The 27,798-nt window shown below is 41.5% G+C and overlaps 1 protein-coding gene across 1 annotated transcript; it reads right to left on the bottom strand.

Moving 5' to 3' along the window:
- Positions 1 to 60: 60 nt before the first annotated feature.
- Positions 61 to 27,582, bottom strand: UBXN7 (UBX domain protein 7). The gene is made up of 11 exons (XM_065673761.1): positions 27,424 to 27,582; positions 23,993 to 24,140; positions 22,664 to 22,731; positions 19,817 to 19,882; positions 17,960 to 18,072; positions 12,618 to 12,764; positions 12,134 to 12,224; positions 10,905 to 11,032; positions 10,092 to 10,485; positions 9,214 to 9,293; positions 61 to 5,387 (listed from the first exon to the last, which is right to left on the bottom strand). Exons 1-11 carry the CDS (start codon positions 27,494 to 27,496, stop codon positions 5,226 to 5,228), a joined length of 1,470 nt encoding a protein of 489 aa, XP_065529833.1. The 5' UTR covers positions 27,497 to 27,582; the 3' UTR covers positions 61 to 5,225.
- Positions 27,583 to 27,798: the final 216 nt, after the last annotated feature.

Below are 27,798 nucleotides of genomic sequence, written 5' to 3'. Positions count from 1 at the left end.
AGGAAAATCATAAGCTTCCCAGAGCCTCAACAGAGGCTATGGCATCCAAAACCCAAAAGATTACGAAAGCTACTTAAAACAGTTTATTTCCAGGATCAAATATTACAATAGGACATTTACATATATTTATAAAAAATGCAGCAGTTGTGTATATAGATCAGAGGTTTCCTTGAGTTTGGTCCCTCCCAGCACAGTGAGCTGAAATCTTCTGAATTAATCCTCTCCCTTCTCCCATATGAAGTTGCCATCACTGAAGAAGAAAAGTGCCTACTGTAAAAACTGACAGGCCAAGTCAGAATTATCAAACTCTATGGTCACCAATGAGAGGAAAGCCTCATTTAAAAAAATCACCTGTCCTCTGGTCAGTGTGTCTGATGAGACACCACATCCGAGTTGTGTTTTACCCAGATGTTCTTCATATAAATCTGTTCTATAAAATAGCACCTCATCCCCCTGCTCCATGTACTTTTACTGCTATCCTTCTACACCTTAAAGTCTCAGCACCATTTAACAAGCAGATACAAAGTTACTTATCTCTGTACTGCAGACACTCACAGTAATTAAAGACAGTGACCAAATCCAAAACTTCCGCGATCACTCATAATATACCCATGTAAAACAACAGAAGGTAAGACTGAGTCAGGTTGAGGCATTGATGTTAAGTGCCACATTCTCCAAATAAAAACACGTGTGTGTATATATATGTATATACATATGGCTATATTTATTGGGAGTGGATAGACACTAAGCATCTCATGGACAAGAGGAGACAGGGAAAAAAAGTCATCCTGTACATCACAGAAAGGGTATCCATTAACCTCACCAGTTCAGGGGCGGACAGAGTATCACCAAACAGAGGCAAGATCTTGGGCTCGGACAGAGAAAACCTCAACAAGACTGTCTCTGCAGGATGTCAACTAACAGACCTCCACAAGCATGGTCAGGTTATCTCCAAATGTGTGCCTGCGGCTATTTCCAACAATGTAGACAGCCAATACAGGGCTCAAAACAGTTTTGGTTTGCCTTTAGAACAGTAGCTGTTTTTCCATTTATAGAAAATAGTTTGCTAAAATAAATAAAAGGAAGGGCTGCATCTTCAGATCTATTAGAACACCTAGAAAAGGCACACTCAGTCTTCAAGGGGCTGAGACCTTGCATTTCACCCATCTAAAGCACATCTCTGCTATCCCTTCTCCTCTTGGAATATAGCACCACCTATTTTTTACTAATGTGACTAAAAATGGGTTTAAAACAAGAAGAAAGTAGTGTCATTTACTAAAAACTAAGAAAGGACAAAAATTAACCGATAAGCTCCTGAAATTACATGTGTCCTCCCGTTCACATGGACATTTCCACACAGGTCTCTGCTATGTGCTTCTATGTGGTTTAGAATAACAGCCACAAGCACCACATTTTATGTGTTTGGTACCTGGCAAAACGCAGCCCAAGTGAAGCCTTGCCTTTACTTTGGCCTTTGCTGCTTCTGAGTCCCTGCGAAGCAGCTCGGTGCCCCAGCAAGAACAGCAATGAGAGAAATTAGGCCTTTCAGCAGTGAGGTTATTATTAAAACATGTACTCAAACCAGCTTTTTCCAGGGGACAGCCCAGAGTACCAGCGGAAGTGGAAACTGGTATAAGCTGGTGTAAACACATGTATGAACTTGGTAGCCCTTGAAAAACTCAGCTTTGAAAGTAGTGGACCATGAGAAATGCAAGGAGTTTGCAGCAGCGAACAATGGATGTCTTCTGCAGATGAGACATGTTATTCTTCTGTAAAAGCAAGGCAGGAGATCTAGTGGGGTCCAGAAAATAGGCTGATGTAAAACTGTTGTTTAAGTCTCCTTTGGAACAATGGTACCTTTGGATGTCTTTTTATAGAAACTACATTTTACAAGGCTATTATGCACATACATGGATATTCCTTTAATATTGGTGTTGTCAACTGACTTGATTTATGAGGAAGGGTAACTTACTTCAGTCCATGAATGTCAGAAGTGTAAAAATTGCAGACCTGAAGAAAAAAGCCTAATGAAAATAACACAAGTATGCCCAGAAATGTTTGGCATGGCCTTTATCTGCCCTTTATGTCAGTAAGGAATGCTGTGAGGTTGAAGCTGGTCAATCAGCTTGACTTAGAGCATGTATCACCAGGAAGACCTGAAATCCTTCTTGGGCCTCTGAAGGATCACCAGTGGGAAGCCAATTGTAAATGTGTCAACAGCACCTGGCAGCATTCAATGTGCCTTCTGTTTCCAAATACTGGTTGTGACTGTGACTCTTAGCTGCAGTGAGACAGTAAATGTCAAAACACAGCATTGCCTGATGAAGAGCACGTGCAAAGAAAACTTTGTAAGCACCGAGAAGCTACAGCTTGAAACACATTTAGTTCTCTACCCAGAAAGAATTACACTTTTTAGATGCACTTCTGCTCCTCCAAAACTTATGGCAGTCCTTACAACACAACACACAAATTATGGCCGAGCAACACCCACAGGAAGCCATTAACCACAGTCTTTGAAGAATCTTTTTCCTTCATCCTTTATATTTCAGCATCTAATTCTGCAATCAAGATATTAAGACATTTTTTCCAGCCTTGTCAAAAGCAATTTGACTTTGAGATTTAACGTCTAGAAGCAAATGTAACAAAGGCTCTTCATAAATGGAGCCCAAGTAGCTTGCAGCTTCAATGCTACAAGCTGTTACAGGCAGAACTGGGTTAATATTTTCAGCCACATTACATATTTTGTATTGGATTGGTTCAACCACAACCTAGCCCCACCTACAAAAATGGAAGGGCAGGATGGAAGATGAGAAGCTACCAATAGAACAGGTCTAGGACTGCAAAGAGAGTCAGTTTTGCAGGTTTAACCGCTAAAAAAGCTGATGTGGAACAAAGTTTCCAGAGTGGATACAAAGCCAAGCCTGTCCAAAATGAGTTGGCCCTCCACCAGCAAACACAGCCAAACAGCGACAACTCCAAAAAGAATGAGTGGAACCACAAAGGTGCCCTGCCTTACACTGGCAGGCACAGGAAGGAGAGCAGGAAAGGCCAATCTACTCCCCATCCCAGCCTGCCTGAGGGACACGAAGGGACTATACATGTGTTGGGTACTATGTCCTGTTGGCAGCCTGCCTTAATTTTCCTGTGGTTAGCCATAGAAGAAGTAATAAGTTCCAAGGCAACCAATATCAAAGCGAGTTCTTTCAATTAGCTGATCTTGCTTAGGGTAGCATCAGACCTACATGGAAAGTGTTTCCTCCTCTCCAAGTTATGAATCTGGGTATCCTAGAACCATGAAATATCTTTCAGTCTAGAGGTGTCACTGCTGTTTCACAGGCCAAATGCCAACAACCCCATCTCCTCTGTTGGCCTTGCAATTCACTTGCCAATGCTGGGAAGCAGCCATCATGACAGGGGCTCTTTACAAATCAGAAGTGAGCTCTGACACCACATCAACCGTTGATTGGGAAACTGCAATCACAGTTTGCTTTCCTCACACTGCATTTTGCAGAGAATGCAAAATAATTTTTTGCATAGGAAGTGAATAAATTTATACAATTGTACAATTATATGTAACGCATCAGTTGTGAGCAAAAGACAGTTGTGAGCTAATATATCATGGGAAAGCAAGACATTTTCTGTGATTTCCTACACTTAAAAGACTAAAACTAGCAAATGAAATTAAAGGCAAAGTATCTTGAAAAGTTTTGAGTCTATGGTAAGCTCCTGATCACTAAAGTTTCAGGTTTTTCAAAGTAAGTATAATCATCTGACAGTTGCAGAAAAAGTTAGCAGTTCTGGTAGGGCTCACATTACTTTTCCCCCTCGTTGATTAAGGGGACAATAAACTGAGATTTTAGTTATAAATACAGTAATTTGACATCCACCTTGAGGGTGACTGTGTTAGTTAACTTTTATCCCACTGTAACACCTACTATAACATCAATTGATCAACAGCTCTAGGTCTAGAGAAGACCCCAGAAAAACACTCTGCTTGGCTCAGTGGTACACCTGCATGACTTGTGGTGCCAGCTTCCAGAGCTGAAAAGAATGCCTAAAGGAGTAGCTTTCCATACAGCCTTCTGGATTTAGATGGTAGATGAACACGAAACAGAATAAAAAGCAGCCCAGAGCATTCAGGCCACCAGGTTGCAAGTCTTTTACAAAGCATTAATTCCTTCCACAGTTTGACAAAGCTGCCAAATTAATGAAGGAAACCTGCCTAGGACTTGCTGTCCCGCTCAGCTGCCACCAGTGCTCTAAAAGCCCTGCAACGCCAGTCACTCCCGGGGAAAACAAAACACCATGACATCAAAAAAGCCAACTAACTGCCAAGTTTTTAGGTCAGGTGTTTTCCAGAGACTCCAAGATCTTTACAGTATTTTGCCATCTTCTATTGTCATTTGGAAAATCCTGAGAGCAAGTAAAAAGGAGACACTAAGGGGATGCTGGGAAAAGAACAAATGGAAACTCCAATGACTTCTACCAAGGAGTCAGTTCTGCTGCAACAGTGGACAGGAAGCTTTCCTTCTGGGTTAAGCAGTCAATCCCATATTAAGTACAGTTGTGTTTTTGGGGGTTGGTTGGTTTTTTTGCTATGTCCACTGGCAACATTTAAAGCATGAGGAAAACATGCATGCAATCTAGAAGCCTTTAAATCAGAGAGGTGCAGAGTATCTCACCACAACTCAAACCAGCTCCTTCCCCTAAAAGCAAGTTTTCACAGAGCATGACGTACGTTAATCCTTGAGAAGGCTGTGAGGTTAATGGAGAAGTTTTGTGTAGAGCATCAAAACAAAGTAAAGATTGTACTGAAGATCACACTCTCCTTACGGAGAGATAACTCAGTGCCTTATCACACACTATTTGAAAAAAATAAATTAAACAAAACAGATTTTAAAATAGCAGCGAGAAGGGCATGTGTACTGTGGCCTCTCCAAGCCCCAACATACCAGACACACAGATCATAGCTTTACTTAATTCCATGAAAGCAAAGGAAAGATGTTCTTTCCAATGCTCTCTGCAGGGCCTAAGCTGAAGGAAGAAAATAAAACTCTGAACACTCTCATTTGGTCACTAGAGCAGAGAAGGGAAGAAGAGAGAGAAAAGCCAGCCAGCTGCCTGCCTGATTTCAGCACTGCAATCCCATGACTGCATATTTAATGAGTTGGTGTCCCAGGCAAAGAGGAGAGGGAAGGAAGGCTGGGAGAAATCAGGCCATGGTGCTAATTCCTTTCCTGCACAAAGACAGTCTCTTGAGGACACAGGCCTGCTTCCTGTAATGTGATCTCATAGTCCAGGTGGGAAAGTTTCCTTCGAGGGAAGTTGGTGAGAAGTTCAAAGCGTTCATTGGGGTATCCTTTTGACTGGACATGTTTCACAAGAGCCTGGAGAGACAGAAAGGTAGAGAAGTGTCATATAATTCAACACAACACAAAAGAACGCAAAAGATATCCTGTTTTCCTTTAAAAAAGAAAGTTTTTAATCACAGATTCTGAAATTTTGTATATAGTATAGACTCTCTTTTACTTTACTACCTAATTTGGCCCACATCTGGTATGAATAATCGTAAAAACTAATTATCAAGTGATCCCCTCTCTCACCAATTCTTTAAACAGAAGGAAGATGTACATTGTGATAGGATGAGGGGTAATGGCTTTAAACTAAAGGAGGTGAGATTCAGGATGGATTTGAGGAAGAAATTCTTTACAATGAGGATGGTAAAATATTGGCACAGATTGCCCAGAGAGGTGGTGGATGTGCCACCCCTGAAGACATTCAAGGCCAGGCTAGATGTGGATCTGGGCAACCTGATCTAGTTGAAGATGTCCCTGTTCACTTCAAGGTTCCCTCCCAACCCAAACTATACTATGATTCTATTCTATGATGGAAATACACTCATTCAAGAAAGCTGAATTCCACATCACACCTTCAAGTCACATGAAAATACGATTTGCAAAAAATCCTTAAGTGCCCCGAAATAGAAGCCCCCATCACTTGCTCATCAGACATTACCCTTACACTAGATTTAAAAGCCACCAAAGAAGCATTTTTGTGGGGCAGTAATGACAAGAATAAATGCAATATTTTTACTATTAGTTTTTTTCCTTCCCTCAAGAAGCACAAGGGTTTGGGGGGTGGGGTTTTTTTGTCTGTTTTTTAAAAGCTCTTTTCACTTCATGGACTTCTCCACCTACAACAGCAATTGAAGCAGAATGCAGAGGGCATTAGGATGAAGGGGGGATCAGCCTCAAAATGCAACAAGCACACATATCAGAAAGGGCTAATGCCCATGTCACAATCCAAGAGATTTGCCAAGTTCATCAGGAAACACAGCAGATGACAGCGTAAAGTATAAATAGCCAAGGACAGAAATGGAGACTGGCAGAACAGCAGAGGATACAGAAGCACAGCAAGACTTGGGTGGAATGAAAAGTCGTAGCTCTTTAAAGCGGGGGAAAAAAGACAATAAGTATGTAACAGAAAAGTGTTAAAAAATAAAGGGGCTCCAGCAATACTGCTGACTTAGTTTTGGAGGGCAATTTATGGCAGCAAATTAAGTGTAAGATAAGCCAGCAGTATTATGCTTCTACTAGTACTAATTATTCTGCTAGCTTTCCCTCGCTATTTAGCTGCCACTTCCAGACCACAGTGCCCCAGCACACAGAAAAGAATGGTTGTTAACAAGCACCTGGCACTTAGTTCTGCAGCTCACAGGCAAGGGGCTCAGGAGATTAACTGCGTGGCTGCTTGAGTGTGTGTGTTCTGGAAGGGAAGCTGTCAGTCATATGGTATAGATGTGACACAGGATGTCTCCCACAACAGCCTGCAATACTCCTTCCAGTGTTTCAGGGGTATCAACGCAGCTGCAGCATGAGGTATAAGAGCTGCAGGAAGAGGTCAGCTTGTTCTGCTGCATCAGGTCAGATAAGCAGGAAAGCAGCATGATGCTGGTAGCAACACTGCAAGGGCAAGAACTGAGGCCTTGTGGTGCAGACAGAATGGGATGACCAGAAGCAAGACACACACACACAGGGAGAACAGTAACTTGCAAGATGAGGCATCCTGAAGACCTACAGCAGCAGAACAGCAGCTCCCATCTCATTTGGGAAAAAAAACCCCACAAAAAAACAACAAAAAACCCCCCAAACCAAACAGTAGAAAAAAATTGTAGAAAGACATGCGGGGAGGATAAACAAGTTTCACTGGAAGGCACTACTGGACCCACTGATCCTATTCAGCAAGTCAAAACCAGCATGGAGAAACAGTGCATGCTGGTGAAGACTTCTTCTGCAGGGCACAGAAGCACCCAACTGCCAATGTCATTCCAAGTCTTGGAAGCCTGCTGCTTGCCTAGAGTTAAGATCCAGGATGTCATCCAGGAGACATTGTCAAAACTCATCAAGAAAGCTCAACACATGTCTACAGTGCACCCTGGCAGCAGTGAAAGGAAACCTGAGCTGCATCAACAAGAGTATTGCCAGCATCAAGGGATGCAACTGTGCCACTCTGCATCTGGGCCACACTTGGAATAGTGTGTTCAGACTACACGTTCAAGAGGGACAAGTAAAAACCGCTGGTGTTGGTGTGAGACCCACATTGTACCATCAGCTAAAATTTCTGAAGTGCAACTGTCTCCTTAAACAATTGATTTTTATTGTTCTGGATAGCTCTAAAAATGGAAGCAGTTAAGGGCTGAAAAAACAGCATGGAAAAGATGCTCAAAAAGAAACATCTGAGACTCAATTCTGATCTGACTGAAATGGCTTTAAAAGATCACATAACATGAGCATAAAAAGCTGCCTGTTCAGCTCTGCAATAAAAATATATCTTCACCCACAAACCTTGACTCACCTAAATTCCTCTGCTGACTGTAGAGCGGGTGGCAGCAAAGGAAATCACATGCTGAGATTAACTTCCTTTAACTACCATAGTCCATAAAAGGAGTCAAACCAGAAGTCAAGATTATCAGGATTATATCAATACACTTATGTATCACCTAAATAAATTAGCTAAGTGCTACATGTTTAATAATGAATGCAAATTTGTTTAACAGACTGCTTTCAAAAAAGCAGTTATGTACCTGGAGAAAGATTATACACCAGTGACTGCTATGATAAAAGAAGAATGAAGGTCTGCCAACCAGTAAAGCTGGTTTTACAGTAAGAGTGATGCTCTGCTAGTGTCCCTTAGGCTTTGTATTTCAGACCCAGGACTCCAAGTGTAGCACTGCAGCCAGCCTACATCCTATCACTTACACTTGAATTTGAGAGCTGATGGTATAACAAAAGCAACTTTTCTTCTTCCTTTTATTTTCAAGCATAAGAGTCAAGGATGAGAACATGAGTTTGAGACACTATACATTTCTACAGTGCTGCAGACTATCTTACAGTCTCATTTTCTGTAAGAGATGCAAGACATCTCAATCTGCACAAGATCCTTCTGAACAGGTATGCTTTTGCATTCCCTAAGACTTCAATGCACAGGTTTTAGGTTGATTACATAAAAATGCGCTTTACTGGCCACTGCATCATGAAGACCCACAGCTAACAGGACCACAGTGACCTCTACGCACTACTTCCAGGGAAGCACCTGCAAAATTTTAATGGAAATGCCTTTCACATAAGCTTTCCCAAGGTAAGCAAGCCCAAAGCACAGCTGAGACACACACCTCAAGAACAGTAATTGAATAATATTGTAATAAAATTTTCGGGGGAGAAGTTCCTCCGAATTCTGCTCTGCCATCCATATCCAGAAAGGAGTTTGGAAGTACAATGAAAGGGACTGAGAACAAGAATGAAGAATTTTGCTTTTGATTTTACCATTCTCTAACCATAAGCAATGACTGAACTTTTGCATTTAGGAAAACAAACCAAAACACGAATGAGTAAGCTGAGAGTATTTTATGGTAATTTAAAGATTAATGCAAAAGCCATTTAGAGAAATTTTAGAAAGGGAACTCTCAGTCTGGGGACTAAAGAAGACACTGGAGAGTACATGCAAACCAAGCAGCAATGGAAACATACAGAGCCAGCAGACCCTGTTGATCAGAAGAGGAACACCACAAAGAAACACAACAAAATGACACTGCAAGCACTCCCTGCATATAACACTTCCACGACATCCAAATTCCATAGTGCCACCACAGGAAAATAAATCCTCCAGTTTCAGCTCTCCTGTATTCAAACAAGTATTCCCATTAACTCCACTCACCAGAAGTTTAGCTTGTTCAGGCAGTGAAATCTGTTCCCTCTTTCCATCTGGATACCTTAGCATCAGCTGTGCCTTTGGTCCTGCCATAAAGGAAGTTGATATAAGTTAACAAACAACAAGGCAGCTGAACTGAGATTTTTTGTAGATTTTAGGTGGCACACTTTACTGTGCAGCATAGGACGGTTACAGACTGCAGACAAATACAAGGTTCCAGTCTCTGAAGATACACTTCTACCACATGTGTTTAAAATACAACACACAAACTCAGGATTCTGTCCAGAGTTAACAGTAGTCACCAAAACTGGACAGTGTTCTCAGAGAAAAGCACACTGTGCTACCTCTGCCTCTGAGACCACCTCACTTTGGTGTCCAGCTCAGGGAGCACAGGGAGAAAGAGACACTCCAGTGACTTGTTTGTATCAGCCAAAGTTGCATTACTGAAACTCAGTCCAGACTGTCAAGGCAGCCAAGCTAAATGAGCATGAGGTGGGGCTGATGTCGTTCTACTTCTCTCTACCACAGTGGTAGAAGCCCTGTTATACGCACCTGCATTACACACATGCGTACTTTATTTCTGGATAGGGTCTCAAAGCAAGAAATTTGAGCTCAGTGACTAATAGAGTTCTGCAGTGTGAGGCATCACTATGCCAAAGAGGTACTACTGCCAAGGTGAATTGCTCAAACATTTGGTGTCAAGGAGGGAATAAGACAGAAGAAAAGATTTAGCTTTTCAAAATAAGGGATGAAACCATCCTTGTCAGCATATAAAGAATTTAGGGAAAACAAAACAAAAGAAAAAAAAAAGCCAAACATAAACAAAACACAGGTCACTAAAAAAAAGCCCCAAAACTAACAAAACCCATAACATGGCAACTTACCATTTACGTCTAGGCCCTGGAACGTACTTTCAGGCTTGTCAGTTGACTCCTCCAGTACCCCTGCATCAATGCAGGGCAGTACTCTGTGATTTGATGTTGTCCCAGGCTCAGTCCTTGCAGGGGGGTCGGGCTGAGGCCTTCGGCTCTCCTCTTTTTTATACCCCAAGTCCTTGTGTGGAGACTTCCTCAACTTGGCAGGATTCTCCGATTCCTCCTCCTCCTCAGATCCACAAACTGAAATAAACTCCTCACTTCCAGAGAAAATCTCTGACTCTGATTCTTCATCTGACCGACTCTCCTGCTTGGCCTGTGTGGAATCAAAATGCGTCTCCTGTAATGAGGCTCTGATAGCAGCTTCCAACTGGCTGTCCTCACTGGCATCAATGAGACTCTCCTGTTGAAAGCAGACATAACACAAATATATAAAAAATGGATTTTCAGTATGTATTTAAAAGTAGACAACATCAGTCTTCCAAAGAGAAGCTACTGTCAGGAACAAACCGTGAAAAGCTAGTCATGCTATGATGACTTAATGATTTCTTGGAGTTTCACATGGAGTTAGTACATTTTCCTTCCACACATGCACAATTCTGTGACTGTTAAATCCAAAACAAATGCTGAAAGCACAAAGTGCACAACAAAAACAACTATAATGGGAGAAGGCATTCTCTGGTGCACCAGATCCTTGCCTGCTCTTGCGCTAATTCGTTAAGTCTGTTTATACTACAGAATGGGACAACAGTACAGCTGGGCAAGACAGGTTAGCATGTTCTTTCAGGTTTCTCCAGTTTTACTAGAGGGTCTTATACTTACTGAACGAGAACATTTTTCAGGAGGGCTGGTAGAATGGCCATCCAGCTGCCCATGCTCACTCAGGAACCCAGTCACTTGGTCCAAGAAAGAAGTCACATCTAGCTGGTGCCACTCCACTAGTTTCTGACCTAGGGAACGAAAGTTGTCATGAAGTGGAATTTCAGCAAAAGTTTGCAGCTTACAGGTGAAACACACCAATTCACTACTGTGTGTGCATTCTGCAAGAGTCTTGTGGAACTGCAGCTTCCTACAGGATACCATCTGATATTATGAAGCTTCTTCCCTCCTCTCCCTTGAAAAGGTTTCAGTTACAGCCAGACGTAAGTACAGACCCTGTTTATTTCTGTTCTTTTCTTTTTACCTATGGGAATGTGCGCACAGAATAGTGAATTAAGTTTCAAAATGAAACAAAACAAAACAAAGACAAAGATGTTTATGAAGAAGCATTTCTATATTCTTGCCTGCTTTGATTCTACACCGTGGCAAGCCTCATTTGCTTCTGTATGTAAAGAGCTAAGAAGAATATCCTAAGTTCAGTATCAACATTAAAAATAGTAAGTAGCTTTGGGTGGATTAAGTCAAATAGCAAGAAATCTCAGCTCTGATTACAGACACTATTACTTCAGTCCTGAGAAGCAGGAAATCAGAGCATTAATATTGTTGCACTATATCATGATGAAAGAAGACAGGGTGTTGGGATACAAAAGAAAAGTAACAATTTCAAAAGAGCTGGATGGGTAAGTAGAAGTTTGACTGTTCAGGTAAAAAAACAAAAACCAAACCAAACAACAAACCCAAAGCCAAAATCGCATTGGAAAACTAAGATGCAATTTACTAAGTCATTGCTGAGAGTCACAAAGCTCCTGAGCAAGGAGCTGGACGCAGATTCATGTAAAGCTTACAAATATCGTAGTTTATTCAGCACATGATTTCAAGTAGTTTTTAAGAGAACACTAAAAAAAAAAAGTCATTTCTGGGTTTTACCACCAGGTGGTACTATTTTCACTTGCTAAGCAAAATACCCGGTAAACTATCGGGTGCAATAACCACGTACACAAAATTTCAGCAACTCTTGGGAGTTTTATTCCCTCAGTTCCTCCAAAACATACATCTTCAGGAACAATGAGTCCCTCATAGAGCAAAACAACATAACTAAGATTCTTCACTGAATATAACAGTGAAGTTGTATGGAATACAGAAACTGCAGGTCCAACTGTCACTTATCTTACCTGTCCTGGGATCCAGGATGGAAACATAAGGGAAGTCTGCTAATTTATAAAACTGTATGTACCTCTGTCCTTCCTCACTGTCATGGTATACCTAAAAAAAACCACCACATTGTAAGCAAATTACTGGGTGGAGAGGGAACACAAACTGTACCTTGACAATAGACAGCTTTTCCTTTCACAGTACAAATGGTACATACATTTCTTAGTAACTGACAGGCTGAAAATATACCTCTAACACTCCATATATTAGAAGCTAAGTAGTAACATCTTGAATGCACAAGTGAAAGGCAGTTTATGCACTCAAATGCATACCCACCAACTAAATCTACATCCATGAACTACACTTCCATTAAGTACTGCATCTTTTCTACAAGTTCACCAAGAGAACTGCAACAGTGACATTTTATTCAAAGTTGTCTGTTCTTTCCACTACCCCACCTACCAGGACACCGTGTTACCTACCCAGCCCTATTAAACTTCTCACCTGCCAAAAAATGAAATGCTCCCGGATTATGTTCTTCACAGCCTCATTGCTCCAAACATCACGGTTGAGACACTGACAGGCAAAATCTTGCACATTCTGAATGTTTATCATGAGCCATTTGTTCTGCATTTGACCACACTCTTTGGCCTGTAAGCAGAGAGAAAAGCTTTATTAGATAAAACTGAAGAGCCAGATCCAACCAATGCCAGCAATGATCAGTGATGGCTTCTAACACTGTAAAATTTTTCACCAAAACCCCTTCACAGTGAGAAAGATGGACAGTGCTAGTGAAAAGGCATCCACAAAACTGAAGGCAGGTCTGAAAGGCCTGCTTAAGATGAGACTGCTTGAATTACAGAACCACACTGATGAAGCGAGCTGCTGGATTTCAACAAACCAAGCACAGAGTGGAAAAAGCAACTTGGGTGGGTGGGACACAGGGACACCAAATAAAGTATTTGTTTGGGAAAGAGTGCAGTCAATCACACTGATCTGAAAACAGACGAAAGACCTGCTCATTCTAAAGATAAACCTGTAGATCATCTTCTATAAGTAGGTTGCGTAATTGACAGAGGACTTGCATAAATTCAACAGAACCCCCTCTCTGCATGTTTTTTTCTTCTCTCCAAGTTTTGAGCCACTGTATTACTGTGTCACTGCCAAACTAGGCATCCTTTTTTGATGCTCATTATCCAGACTGCAAGTGGGGAGGGAGACAGGAAGGCGCAGGAAAGAAATCTTACTGGTTTGAGTCACAAAGCTGGCATTGTCTGATTGCTTGGTTGCAAGTTAATGGTAGGAGTTTGATCAAGAATGTAATTCTGATCGCTGAACTGTCATACCTGTTGAAAAAAAGAGGGCTATATCAACAGCAGGAATGCTCTTACCACCTAGAAAGACTGGAACTAGCATATGAAGTGCCTTTCTTTTTAAAAAATTTAAAAAGTGTAAGTGTGTTCACCATCCTGCTGGTAAGGTACTGAACAGCAAATTCAAGGAATTGGGATGTTACTCAAGATTTTGCTGTTTTGGGCAATATTTTGTTCCCCAAACCAAAGTTTTTACTTTTAAAACGAATTTCAGCCAGTGCACTTCTGAATAGTCAGCCCATCCATGATGTGACAGGCAGACACATGAACCCCACACACCTAGCTTCATGAAATGTCAGTCTACAAAATTAATCTGCATGGCCAGGTGACCTGCAGAGCCAAGTTTTATTTTATTGAAAAAAAAAAAAAAAAATTAATGAAGAAGCACAGAACAGTCCTCCTGTTCTCACCAGGGGCCTTATGCTAACTACTTACCACTAATATTATAGTGTCAGAATCCAGCATTTGGTCACCAGGAGAGAAAAGTGGGGCAGGTGATACCCAAGTAACCAGTAAGGGTCTTAAATATAGTCATTAGGCTTCAAAGATTTCTTTTGAGCTAACTGTGGATTTTGAGAACTAACTCTATGAAATCAGTTTAAGATGAGGCCTAGAGGTACTGCCCAAGTTTAAAAGGAACAAAAATCCTTATGTTGTTTGAGTCAACTGGATTGCCTTAGTCCTGTGTTCTAAAGTAATCCATACTAGATTAAAGGAACTCAAAAACTAGAAAGCTGGAAAGTGCATCTTGCTCTTCTATACCTACTTTGTGTATTTTTCAGTATCAGTGAAAACCTACCTCTACCTCTCCTCCACCCACCTAAGGCCCTCACAAGTTTGCAAGCAGGAAATTCCACCCAGAACATTTGCAAAGATGAGTTTTCACCTGTAGAGCTGGTGTAGCTTTTTAAACTACTTGTAACTTCCTTCTAGAAGAAAAACAAAAGAGGCTTTACATACAACATTTAAAAAGATGCCATCATCTCACACACACAGAGCTCTGCTCTTACACAGCTACTGCTTTTCTTCTAAGGTGGTGGAAAGAGTGTGGGGTGAAGAAATGCTGTGTGTTTGGAGATTATATTGGTGGGTTATTTTGGTAAGTGACAAAAGAACAATGGAAGGCTTAAGATCTGGCTTGTGTATCCCCAAAGTCTCAGGGCTTTAGATCTGCTGTTTGGAATATCAACGCCCCCATTTCTCTTCCTCTTTCAAGGTATAAAGGCCATTACCAGGCATTTAAAGAGCACACACATTGGGTAAATACAGAACAATCACTCCTTGCAAACATCTCTGTTCAAGCTTTCAGCTATCAGCAGAGTAGGAACTTTCAAAGACAGAGGCAGATCTCATACACAAGGGGACAAACACAAAACCAAACCAAAACCCGTTTGTCCCGAGTTTACCTTTTTCTACTCAGCCACATTTTTCATCACTGTGACAACTTTTATCAAGAAGCCAGCAAACTTGTTAGGCAATATGTGGAAGTCATCTTATTTTACACTCAGTACTGGATAACCTCGAGCTTTCACACTACTCAAAATAATGTTTTCCTTTCATTTGTCTTTTCTGAACCATGTATGGTTTATAAATGTTGTAGTGGTTCTCCCTTGCTCAGCTCTGTTGAAATGCATTACTCCTTTAAGTCAGCAGGGAGAAACAAGTAAGTGGAACCAGCATCTTATGGCCTTCTGGACATCTGCTAATCAAGCATGGTTTAGGTTGCAAGACAACAGATGACCAAGTCAGAGAATGAAATTGTCTAACACGAAATAGCCTATCTGTGCTGCATTTATACTTCTTGCATGGGACAAGGCATACATCCTTTCATCAACCAGACATTCCTAGGGCTATGTTTTGGCAAACAGCTAGTCTAGAAGCACCTTATGCAAAGATAATTGCACTACTTGAGTACAAGAACTAGATTAGCTTCCAAACTTACTGGTGCTTGCTACATACAAGGAAAATCAGCCCTGAAGCAGAGAGCAGCTAAGAGAGGCTCAACTTACAGAAAGAGGACACTTCATATAGACAGAACTGAAACTCTGTAACATTACAGTCACTTCAGAGAAGTAGTGAAATCCTAAAGAGCATCAAGCACAAAATTGCAAGCACCAGAACTACCTCTTCCCTAAACAAGAAGTGTAAACTAAGTCAATCCAGAGTGTACCGCCACAAATTAAATCGTATTTCATATCATATGCACAAAGGGATGGAACACCTGCAATTCTTGAGAGCAGTCTTTGAGATTAAAAGATCACCATGCTGTTCCATACAAACCGTGTTTGGTGTGCAAAAATCTTCATTAAAGAGGTAACTATGAAACTTAATACACATTAAAGCTTGGTATTACAGTCAAGAAATGACAGTTACAAATCCCTTGTGCAATCTTAACTGACAACGGCCCAATAATATAACCACGCAATACTACTCAAATACAGACTATTTTAGTGATGTTGGGTATTTAAGCTCTAAAAGTTTCTCTGACATTTTCTAGTAGGAAAAAAAAGGCAGTTAGGGCCAGCAAGATATTGACCTATCAGTTGTTTACTCCTGGTTTGTATAGCCCATTCCATCAGTCGCTACGTAACTAATATCTAGTGGCTCATGGTCAAAAAGCCTGCAGGATTAAAAGAAGGTCTTTCATAGATTTTCTGTATCAAATATTTTTCACGACATTTCTATGGTGTAATTTAGTTAATCACATACTTAACTTTACAAATATAACGATCATAAGCTGTTCTATATGTGAAGCACAGTCCTTTTTCAGAGATATCAAGTTAAAAACCAAATAAATTAATGCCATTCAACACTTGGAAAGTTTTCTTCAACAGAAGTTAAATCTCAGCTACTCTTAAAAGCTAGTATTACTGAGTTAAAATGAAACGGCAACTTTTTGCACCTTACTGGTAAGTTTCTTTGTAATTGAAGAAAAATAGGTTTCTTCTGGAAAACCAAAAATAACTATATTTCCTATCAAAATCAACCCTTGGGTACACACAAGAGGAGCAACAAAAGATGAGTAACAAAGATACATGAATGCCTTAGTAAGACCAGATGCCACCACTCTTGCTAAGTTTGAATAAAGTCAGAAATCCTAAATGATTCTATGACAAGCGTACGTGGGAAAACACTGACAATGTTCTTGTACATCCTCCAGAGGTCAGAATACATCACGTACCAATAATAATAAACCCCATTTAGGTTAACACTAAACTACAAAAGCATCAAAATGACAGTATTTAGTCTTTGGTACTTTTGAGTGTCATATACATCTGATTTATTATAGTTTACAAATGTTTCTCTAAGTGTACAGAAAAGGAAGAAGCTAACAGTAGCTTGCTAAAGATGAGTTCTGAGAGACTGATCACTGGATTCACAGGCCTGACACTGTCCCAGGCTAAAAGCAGTACAGCAGTCTACAGGTAAAAGGCAAAATGGAAGTTGTAAGGGTCATCAAATTGAGAAGCTGAAGATTTTTATCGTGGTGAAGTTTAGGAACATCAGTTTGAAATGAAGAGTATCTCATTGGACAAGGAACTGTACAAGTACAGAAAAAAGGTGAATGCCAATACCAGAAAGTGTACACGTTTTTAAATTTGAGTCAGATCTTTGGCACTGTTTGCAGTATCTGTATTGCACCATTCGATGATCAATTTGCATTTTCATGAAGTCATCATACAATAATCACCACCACCCTCCTCAATCTCAGCTACTTAAAAGATGACCAGGTGGAAGTTCAGTAGTAACTGCAATTTCTGAAAAATACCTAGAAATTACGGACTTAAAAAATAAAAATATATACCAGTTTGCACATCTCTAATCATTACGTAAGTCACTGATCCGTATTATAACTCACTACTAGATCCATACATGCCTACACAGAAAGGAAAGGTGACACTTGAAATTATTAAAGCTAACGGTCCCCTGAGAAGACAATCTCTTGGATACTTTTCCATCACAACCAGATGGAAAAGACAACCACTATGATTTTATACAAGAGCAAGGCCTCTACTGAAGATAAAAGTTGTGTCTTCATGACAAAGCCACATTCAAAATACTTTTACTAGCTCAGGTATCAAAAAACACTTAGCTGTGTTAACAGAACTCCACCTGAGCTTCTTAGCAGGGCTGTGCTGAAAACTATATTGCCCCTTGCAAAGTACTTGCTCACCTACCAAAAGCAATTACTTCAGCTTTTTCTGTATCATGCTCTATAAAGAGACTTTGAGGAATGCAATTTCTCTGTTTCAACCAGCCTCCCTCATGCACTAAAGTCTTTCATCAAGTGTGATTTGCCACACTGACATTTAAGCATAACTAATGATGACAGACCACATTAAGTCCTTCAATAAGTCATTAGCATTCCCATATGCAGCCCATCAAATATTTATCACTATACAGTCGAACACAAGGCTTCCACACTGCACATGGTCATCACGGAAGAAAGTGCACCAAAATTTCAGAACTTACCGTTTCAAAGCTGCCTTTGTGCATCAGATCAATGGGAGGTCTGAAGAGATCTGCTAGAGTAGTGAGTTTCTTATCTACTGCCCCTCCGTTTCGTAGCTCCTGCTCCTGTCGAACTGCACAGCCCCAGAGGAAAGGAAGCTAAATTAGACAAAATACTCACAAGATGGGTATATTATTTGCTGTATGTCATACATATTGGCACTGAAATCACAAGGTCAGATCCCATTGAACAAGATTAGCTGCTATGTAAGGGAAGAACCCTGCCTGCCCTAACTTTCTCAAGCACTGGGCATTTATTTTGCTTTTAAAAATCATCTTAATGAATGTATCAGCAAAGGTCATATGCCAGTATTTGAAAACAAATGAGCAGCCATGACTTATACTACTGTCTCTTTCAGGTGAACAGATTTTCAGCCTTGTTTACCCCCAAGTACCACACTTTGGCCATGTTTCTTTTAGTGCTATCGATTCCATTCAAAATAATACAGAACATATTTCCTACATAGACATGACCATATACAATAAAAGAAAATCACAGTAATTGTTCATCTAAAAATGCATGGATATGATGATGTATCTTATATGGAATCAAGACAGCTGAAATGTGCAATAACTATCCCACAACCACAAGCTTTACAGTAGTGAAAGGAGCTGTCAACAGGCTGTAACATACAACCCATTTTTGAGCAGACTCTGGATTCCACAAGGAAAAAAGCATCTCTGTGAAGGAGGCCTAGGGCCAGGAAATAATCTGGACTTTCAAGGCCAGGGTCACTTTTTCAGAGCTTGCCAGTGATATTTATCTATGAAGCTTTACCAAAAGGCGTGATAAAGTTTTATCACAAGCCCTCACAATGACTTATCGTGCATCTCTAAATGAGTGGAGATGATGAGAAAAAAATCTAAGGGTATGATGATTCTGTAAATGGTGTATTTTCATTAACACAGCTGCCAGTGGCTTTAGCATTTGTTGAGTTTATTATTACCAGAAAACCCTAGGCAAACCTGTCAGGGGAAAGAAAGTAATTATGAACACTTATTTTCAGTTCAGCATTCAACAGCACCTAACTACATGGGAACCTGGTCCATGGTTAGACCTCTTGAACACTCCACCAACATCAGTGACAGCAACTGCACAACAGCTCTAACTCATCTGTGAAATGTCTGCTCTGCTGTCAAAGAATCATACTCTGTGAAGCTTAATGGCTTAAGTAACAGCTCAGTGCTTTGTCATTTGAAGATTCTACATATGAACAGACGGTGGTAAACAGCAATTAAATTCATGAGAACCTTGTGTGTGGCCAAGGTAGCTGCCTCAGGGCTACTCAAATCTAATTCAAATGCCAGAATGACCACTGGCTAGCCAAGAAAAATTTAGTGAATGAACTTAATGTCTACATGGGTGTTAAGATTATTCCCCCTTTTCAGTTCTCTAGAGCAGAAAAAATAAATGTGCTCAGAGTTGTCAAGAAAATATGTGCTATACCAAAGCAGACAGAATATACTGTCTGTAGGCTTTACTTATGTAACACAGGAAAGTGTTTGGACCAGCACCCTTACTACCTGCTTCATGTGTCCATTACTCACTACTCTCAGACACCCCAGAACAAAAATCCAACAACCTTAACTGTACCACAAATGCGGAAGAGGCACGTCAGCAAACAGCACTGACATGACAACAATGAACAGCCTAACACAGTTACTAGAAGACCCCACACTTTTGCTATACAGTAGGCAATTTAAAAAAACGTTCAACAACTGAAAGCTGTCCTAACTTAAAATGGAAAGGATTTTCCACTCTTATTTGCATTTAAAAAACCCAAACAAACTGTAGCTTACTGATCTGTAGACACTTACTGGTTTCTGTCTGAAAATCCCGAAAGCCATCAAATATTGAACGCGCAGGTCTGCGTCTTTTAGGAGCTTAAAAAAAACATATTGCAAGAGTTATTTCAGACATATATTATCAAAATAACTGCACATTAGTACTTTCCATCACATGTGGACAAATGGAAAAGAAAAAAGCATGAATTATGAGGGAGCAGGGTCATTAAGAAGGGTGGGAGGAGGATGGAAATGGGTTTATAATACCCATTTCCTAACATACCCTCCCTCCAACAAACCGTACCCCAGAAACAAAATGTGTATCAACAATACACCCAAGTTTAAATTCAGCCTTTTCAGATGGGCTCACCAAGGCCCATCGGAATCACAGCATCAACATGTCACAACTCCTGTCAAGATTTTTTAGCAAAGACCTTCAAGTAGATGAAAAAAAAAACTTTGAAAGATTAAACCCTGTAGGATAATATTTTCTTCATGAGGAAATATGTTTGGTTTTTTTTTTCCACAGCATGCTTCTACTCTTAACAAAACTCTTATCTGGATCCTGTCCCAACTTCTTGGCTGGACTGGCAACAGCCACACCACACTGAATCCTGCATCACTATCTGCAAAAAAACCTTCACAACTGCAGCTGGACAGAGAGAGTGGCCTAGGAAGATAAATGGAATAGTACCTAAATGTACCACTGAAGTCCTTCCGTACAACACAACCATTGCACTTGGAATGCAAACAGAACTGCCTGCCAGGGCTTATTCCAACTATTCATCTGCATCACTATCAACTGAAAGGAGAAGAATTTTAAGGTAGAACTTTCAAAGACATAATAAATAAGACACAATAACAAGTTTAAGAGAAATACAATTTGTGCCCACCAGAAACCTGTAGTAAGAAAAATCCATTTACAGTGAGAAAGCATGACCTACACATGGGTTACAAAGCAAGTACCTCCAAAACTTGATTTTAGAGACCCTTCCGGTTTTGCACCCATAGTGTGTGCAGCATCTTTCAGCTTGTGCCACTCCAAGGGCATAAAGAATGGTGCTCAGTTCTTGCTGCTTGCATTCTTCCTTTACAAAGGAAAGAATCATTGTATCCCATACAGACTAACATGGAAAAAGAAAGTAAGCCTGAATGAGAAACATGCTTGTGAATAATGCCTAACTCCTGTTAGTAACATCTCTTTCACCTCTAAATGCTTAGGCACAAGCACAACTCATTAAATTCAACTTCGGAGCAACTTAAACAGCAGCTAAGAATAGCAACTGAAGGACCACTTCAGCAAAAGCAGCATTTCCATTGCCAGGCTTAGCTACAGCATGGCAGTGCTGCTGAAGATGTTCACAGCAATTCAGGCAGCTCAGACAACCACCTCAACGTGACACAGAAACTGGCATATCCCCTGTGCTTAGAGCTGAAAAGACAAAGTGAACTGCCTTTCCAGTTTCAGCTAGCTTGTTATAAACACAAGTGCCATTACTGAGCATATTAGTACTGATAGACCAGACGGTGCCAGGAGGCTCTCACTTATCTAAAGATCACTTCAGCTGGGTGGTGAGTGTGTCAGAGATCACTGTGACAGGTGGGTAGAACAGGACCAAGCATTAGGGTCATCAGATCTTAATCCTGTGCTTCCTAGATTCCTGAACCCATAGGAGCATAAAGACCTTTGTTAAAAGGTCTGTTGGGCCACAGGAACAAGTGCGCTGTCTTCAGAGAGCCCTCAGCAGGGCACTTTCCTCTGAAACCACCTCTCAGCTTGTGCATCTTGGGTAAAGACCCATCTCATGTTGGAAAAAAAAAGATAAGAGAAAACCAGTTCCAGGGTAAACCTGAAGCTTGGCCTCCTCCTTCTAGCACAGGAACTGAACAATAGAAAAGAACATTTCCTACAGTTATGAGACCACTTTAAATAGGAGTGCTTGCATGCCTTTCCTCGATAAAAAGGGCAAGGCTCTAAATTCACCTGGCATGGCAAAAGCCACACAGACAAGCAGAAATGGACATGAGAAGGACAAGGCTAGAGGAAGAAAGCATAGAAAGAGAGCCCCTTAGATATCCATACAGACATTATACAAAAGGAGAGGATAATGTACCAGGTAATCCAGTCCTGCTACAGAAGCTCCACCCCCATGCTTCTGTAAAAGAACCACTACAGCACAGGTCTGAGATTGAGGTTTTGAGATTCAGGACATTAGTGTATTACCACGAGCACTAAACAGTGTTTCAGATAAGTACCCAAAAAGAAAACAGCATTTCTATCACCTGTTCCCTTAGAGGGGAAGGAAAAAAAACCAACTTTCAAAAGCAGAAATGATAAACAGTTCCAGAAAACAAACAAGAAAAGTAGCTGCATGATGCACTTTGAAGAGCAAATTAAATTCCTAAATGAGGAACGAAGAAAATTATGACTAATCATACAGTTCAGCCCTTTTTCCTGAATTATCATCTCCCTGAGAAGCATGGATTTGTCCTCTTCATTTTCACCTGTCAGTCAAGGCTCAATTGTTTATCCCATCAGCTTGAAAACTACACTTTCACAGCAGTACCACATGGTTCTGAACCACAGAACACAGATGTAGACTTGCACAGCTGTAGCCTCATAAAGTCCCATGAAACAGGAGTTCGCAAATTTGTACCACGGGGAATGCAGCATCTCTGATGTGTGAGGTTTTCAATAACACTGGTGTTACTTCCAAGAAGGCAATCATGTTACATGGCTGCAGAGTTGCAGCAAGGAAAACAACAAGAATAAAAAGACATCAATGCTTTCTTCATATTCAGCAAGTTCTGTTTTTCTTCTGTCACTTAGCTCATCTCAAGGCAAAGAGAAGAAACAAACAAACAAGAGCATAAGCCTACCTCCAAACAAGGGCTCAGGCTCTACTAAAATTTCCTGTTTTTGAGGAATTGGAGCTCGTACTTCATCCCTGTGAAGTGGGAAGAAAAAAACAAATTCAAAATATCAGAAAGATTATAATACTCCAAGCACATAAACCACATCCCATTGTACTCAAAAGGGTCCTGCAACTTGAACCAGCTAAGGATGCTGCTGTACCACTGCACAGAATCAAAAGTTCTGAAGTCAGAAGAGACCAGGCTTTGTCAATTTATTATTTAAACATCTTTAATAACTTAGCAAAGGCTGCTAATTGATCCACTTGCCACCTTCTTCCCTGATTATCTACATGGAGAAAAAAAAAATATATCTTCCTTATTACTAGCTTCCTTCTAAAACTTTTTGCTTCCACTTGAAACTCACAGCCCTCTCTTTTCCAGAGGAAGGAAAACAGGATGGTCAAAACAGACATTTCCTCACATTTCTGTAGCAATTTTTGCTTACACAGCTGGGGTGCCTCATATATCAACAGCTTAGTTATGCCTGCAGAGACTGCTAGGTGATCTGAAATTAAGAATAGGAGAAGAAAGAAAATCACAAGGGCTCCAAAACAGTTTCACTTACTCAGGGTGGTCACTCAGCCCATGGAATTATGCAAAGGAGGGCATGGATCACCCAAAGAAATCCATTTGCTTTATCCTGTCTATGAGCTAACTCTTGAAGCGCCCTCTTCCCTCAGATTCTTTGAAGTTGTAAAGTGTGCAGTTTGTGGCTCCTGACCATCTAGGCTTTGAAAAGTAGCTCAGACTGATGTTAAGACACTGATGCAGATTTTGTAGTTGCTTATTTCTCTGCATAGCAGTGTACACAATCTAGCCTTTCCAGGGCCAAATCTGGTTACGCTTAAACCAACACCATAAAACCGTTACAAGTGGGACTAAGGTCATTACTTTAATAAGAAAAAAAACAGAACTCTTTAACTGACAAATTAATGTAAAGCAAGATCGTTGGAGCAATTCAAAAGTAAGAATATCTTGCTACTGGATCTCCAACTTCCATGTCTTGAGCTCTGTCTGCAAAAAAAGAGTATGTAGAAACCACAGAAAACTTCTGAAGTAATGAAAGGGAGACTAACTTATGTTAGTCTACATACCAACTTAACTTGTTAGTAAGAATCTGTTTACCCAGAACAATATTGGAGCAATTAAATGTAACAAGATATCAAAGCAGCGCATATTACATGAGTTGACAGAAGGTTAGAAATGGCAACTGCCTTATTTTTTTCTGCTTTACACTATTAAGTTCTTAAGACAGAAAAATCATTTTTACAGACAGGTTCAGCAGGTACATACTCAGTGTGTGGTCGAACAGCAGACACCCCTGCAGAACTGGTGCTAGGCTCCTCCGCTATGCCTCCACCATCCAGAAACATGGTGACAGCCATCTCCAGATTATTGTTGCATGCTTCAAGCATATGCTTTCCCACACTTTCACTGGCACCTGTAATGATGGAAGTAAAAATTGAGCATTCTTTGGAAAACATTTTGATTGGAATTGCTAGGAGCAGCTGAGCAGCAAGCTTTCTCTTTCAAAGCATTAATAATTAGAAAGAAAGAACAGCTTATTAGTTGCTATTTATCTCTGAAGTACTACTATGCCATGAGACGAACTTATCTCACAGGAGACGGGAATGCCTGCACATAGGACAGGCAGACTTTTTCCTGCCATCAAGAGAAAACTGATTGAAAGCCATTTGAGGGGGTTTTGCATTGGTTTCCTTTTTTTCTAGATCAGACCTTTTTCAGTTGAATCGGACCTGGTTCAATTTTCCAAACACTAACAGGCAAACACACAAAACCTATGAAAACCTGACTTCACATTTTAACAGGGTGAATACCTGCTACTAAAGTGTTTTTTACCCACTTATAACAGATATTTTGAGATGGAAGAAAAGATACCCTGTTTTACTGATTGCACTGAAAGACAAAAACAAACAAGCTAAAGCTCAGTCCAGAGAGGGCTGAGGGTAGGAACAGAGGGGAGCCAAGAGGGAGAAAGTAGTACTTGTCTACACAATTATTCATATAATGACTAACATTTATTTAAATCTCTCCTAAGTACACCTAAATCAATCTCATTCTTGCTGCTCAGAATGCAGTTCTTAACATCATTTGTAACTCCTTCCCGAGAAGGAGTTACAGCCTCTACCTCCCAACTTCTCAAAAACCGTACCATCAACAGAAGCACTCTCATCAGTGGAAGCTTTCCTGCACCCAACCCCTTAAATATCTACTTACTACAGCATCTGCCTCTATAGGCAACGGGGCTGCCAAATAGTTTATTTTCATATGGGAAGGCTGGTAGAGAGAAAGAGTGGCAAAATGCAACTGAACCAGTTTGGGAGCAGCTTTTAGACCTGTAGAAGTTCTTACTAGGCTCACTGCAAATCACCAAAATGAAGAAAACACTTTCCCCAGCATTAGAGTCACAGATAACATCACTCTTAGCAAAACATATTTGGATGTTTCTATGATTTTTCTTAGAAACACTCAAGAAGCTCTAGTTTGAACAGAAAATACCCTTGGAAACTGTTGAGATAAATCAGTTCTAAATTATTCAATTACTTTAAACCACAGAGAAAGCCAAACTGATTGAGCAAACTGGTTTCCAGAAAACCTAATCTGCCATGCCATGGCTCGGGTGACAGTCAGCTGCATTTGAAGATCTTAATGGAGATGACGAAAGCACAAAATAAAAACTAGTAACATCTCAAGAAACTATTTTCAGCTCATTTCAATGTCAACTGTAGCAATTAAACAAAACCAGCATATAGTTATTATATGCACAGCACCCTACACCCTCAATATACAGTCAGTAATGCAAAGACATTCATTTAGAAGAGCTAGAAGAAAAATTACACTCAGCCCTCTGCTGTTTAAAGAGATACCAGCACAGAAAGTGCTTGTTCCTCCTAACTCCTAAGGAAACTGCCATCATATGCATGTTTTCAGTGCTTGTGCCAGCAAACAGGAAATACTAAATATTTCTTAAGTCTCAAATCAAACTTCAAAAACATCCCATCATTCCACCAGAAAAGATACACAGGAGCTACATTCTCTTAGCAATACTTTTCTGGATAAGAGCACCAAAGAAACACAATTCTGCCATCTAGTTAAGATAAACATATCAAGAACTATTTCTATTTATAACTCACTATCACCTACACAAGGTTCAAACTGCTGTATATATTCAGCCTTTTTCCCCCCAGACAGGAGTGAATTCATATACTTACACCTCAAAGTTGAAAGCTGCTAACACAAACCACTGAGCTTTTGAGCACCTGTCAAATCATGCCACTACCAGCAAAACAAGCTCCACACAACACACTTTCAGATATATCCTTCATTCTGTTAAAATGGAAAAACAAAACTCAAAAACTCTACTTTAACAGTGGATGGGTGAAGCCCAGCAAGTTTTTTTTTTTTTTTTCTTTTGTGAAAGCAGAAAGGTGGGGTCCTCTTATGTTTGGCATGAACTATCTATATAAGCACAGAAAGCCATCAGGAAGGGTAAACTATCATTAATCTGCCAGTTCCGGATCAGTTTTTAGCAAATATCTCAGGCACTACCAAAAAGAAACCACAAGGCACACAGGGGCACTACAATGAAAAGGTATTTGCCGTAGGTTCTTTTTGTTCAAAGGGTTTATCCAAAAGGGCTTCTTTAAGGACAGCTGAGTGATCAATAATTTCCAGTTGACACAGGATCTTCACAGCATACTAAACATCCTCAACATCCCTGTTCAGGATTTAAGTGCATCCAAGCCCCAGTACAAGGACACAACCCTAAATTAAGCTGGTTAGAGTAAACAATTTAAAAACAGTTTCATGTAAATCAAGGAAAAAAAAACCCCAAAACAATAAAAAAACACAACAAAAAACACCCCCAAAAAACACAAAAAGCCGAAGACGTTTTATTAAACACTCCTTTAGTATTTGATATGCAGTGCCATAAGCAAGGGGTGAAACTATAGTGAAGCGGGTTAAACACAAAGTGGGTCAAACGCTCATAGTACGCAAGCCAAAGCAGCAATGATCACCTGACGCAAACTTCAATTTAAAAGCGACTAGGTGTTTTCCTCAGAAAACTAACATAAACTTCTCAGTAACCTGACCGTATTTTAAGATCGATTTATTTTTCTCGTTTTTAACGCGGACTCAGCGGTCAGCTACAGGCTCCCTCCCGGCCGTCAGCTTTATTTGCAGAGGCGGGACGCGATTCCCGGGGCGCAACGGACCGCATCGCCGGGAGGGAAGGAGGATGTGCACCCGCACCCTCACCACCGAGTAGCTCGGCATACCGAGCACCCCCAAGCCGCCGCTAAAAGCGAGGGGGACACGATGACACACAGGGCGGAGGGACCAAGGGTGCCCGGCTCGGGCACCTACCGCCGCGGCGAGCCGGGCCCCGGAGCGAGCCCGCTGACAGGCCCGGGCGTCACCAGCCCCCTCGCCCCGAGGGAGGCCGCGGCGGTAGCGGGCGGACCCCCAGGAGACGGGCGGGAGCGTGCCCGGGGCCGCCCGCCCGCGCTGCTCCGCCTCGCCCAACGCAGCGCCTCACGCCATGGCCCGCTCCTCCCGTCCGGCCTCCCGCCCCCGGCCCGCCGGGACTGCCGCCCCCTTGACGCGGCAACGGGGGCCGGACGGAAGCCGCCCGTTAAGCACGCAGCAGCCGTGGTAGCCGCGGCCGAGGATCAGCGGGCCCCGGCTTCCGTGTGCCTCACCCGTGATGGCGGTGAACTGCTGGATTAACCCCTTCAGCGCCGAGGAGGCCGCAGAGCCCCCGTGCGCCGCCATCTTGCCGCCGCCGCACAACAACACGCACGCCGCCAGCCCGCACCCTCTGCGCAGGCGCGACACCCGCCCGCACCCTTCCTCCGCCCGCCGCCGCGGAGGCGCCTCTCTGGGCCGCTGCGGGAGGGGCGGGAGTTACCATGGCAACGCGGCCAGCCCCGCCCTGTTGCCGGAACGGCGCGGGGAGGAGGCAGTTGCCCCGGCAACGCGGCCCGCCCCGCCGCCTCAGCGGCCGTTCGAACGCTGCCGCGGCTCGGCGGGAGCTTCCGCCCCGTTAAACACGGCGAGCTCACCGCACACGGGCT

This window comes from Lathamus discolor, chromosome 3 (assembly GCF_037157495.1).
Source record: "Lathamus discolor isolate bLatDis1 chromosome 3, bLatDis1.hap1, whole genome shotgun sequence".
NCBI lineage: Eukaryota > Metazoa > Chordata > Aves > Psittaciformes > Psittacidae > Lathamus > Lathamus discolor.
The sequence above is the reverse complement of the archived record's forward strand: the minus strand, read 5'-3'. Positions and strand labels throughout refer to the sequence as shown.

What these genes read in the sequence shown, in the direction of transcription:
- UBXN7 (XM_065673761.1), bottom strand. Translation starts at nt 27,496, where the DNA reads ATGGCGGCGCACGGGGGCTCTGCGGCCTCCTCGGCGCTGAAGGGGTTA. An exon ending in CATCCTGGATCCCAGGACAG is followed by an intron (nt 11,033 to 12,133) that starts GTAAGATAAGTG and finishes TTCGTTCCCTAG; the next exon opens with GTCAGAAACTAGTGGAGTGG. An exon ending in CCAGGGCCTAGACGTAAATG is followed by an intron (nt 9,294 to 10,091) that starts GTAAGTTGCCAT and finishes CCTTTATGGCAG; the next exon opens with GACCAAAGGCACAGCTGATG.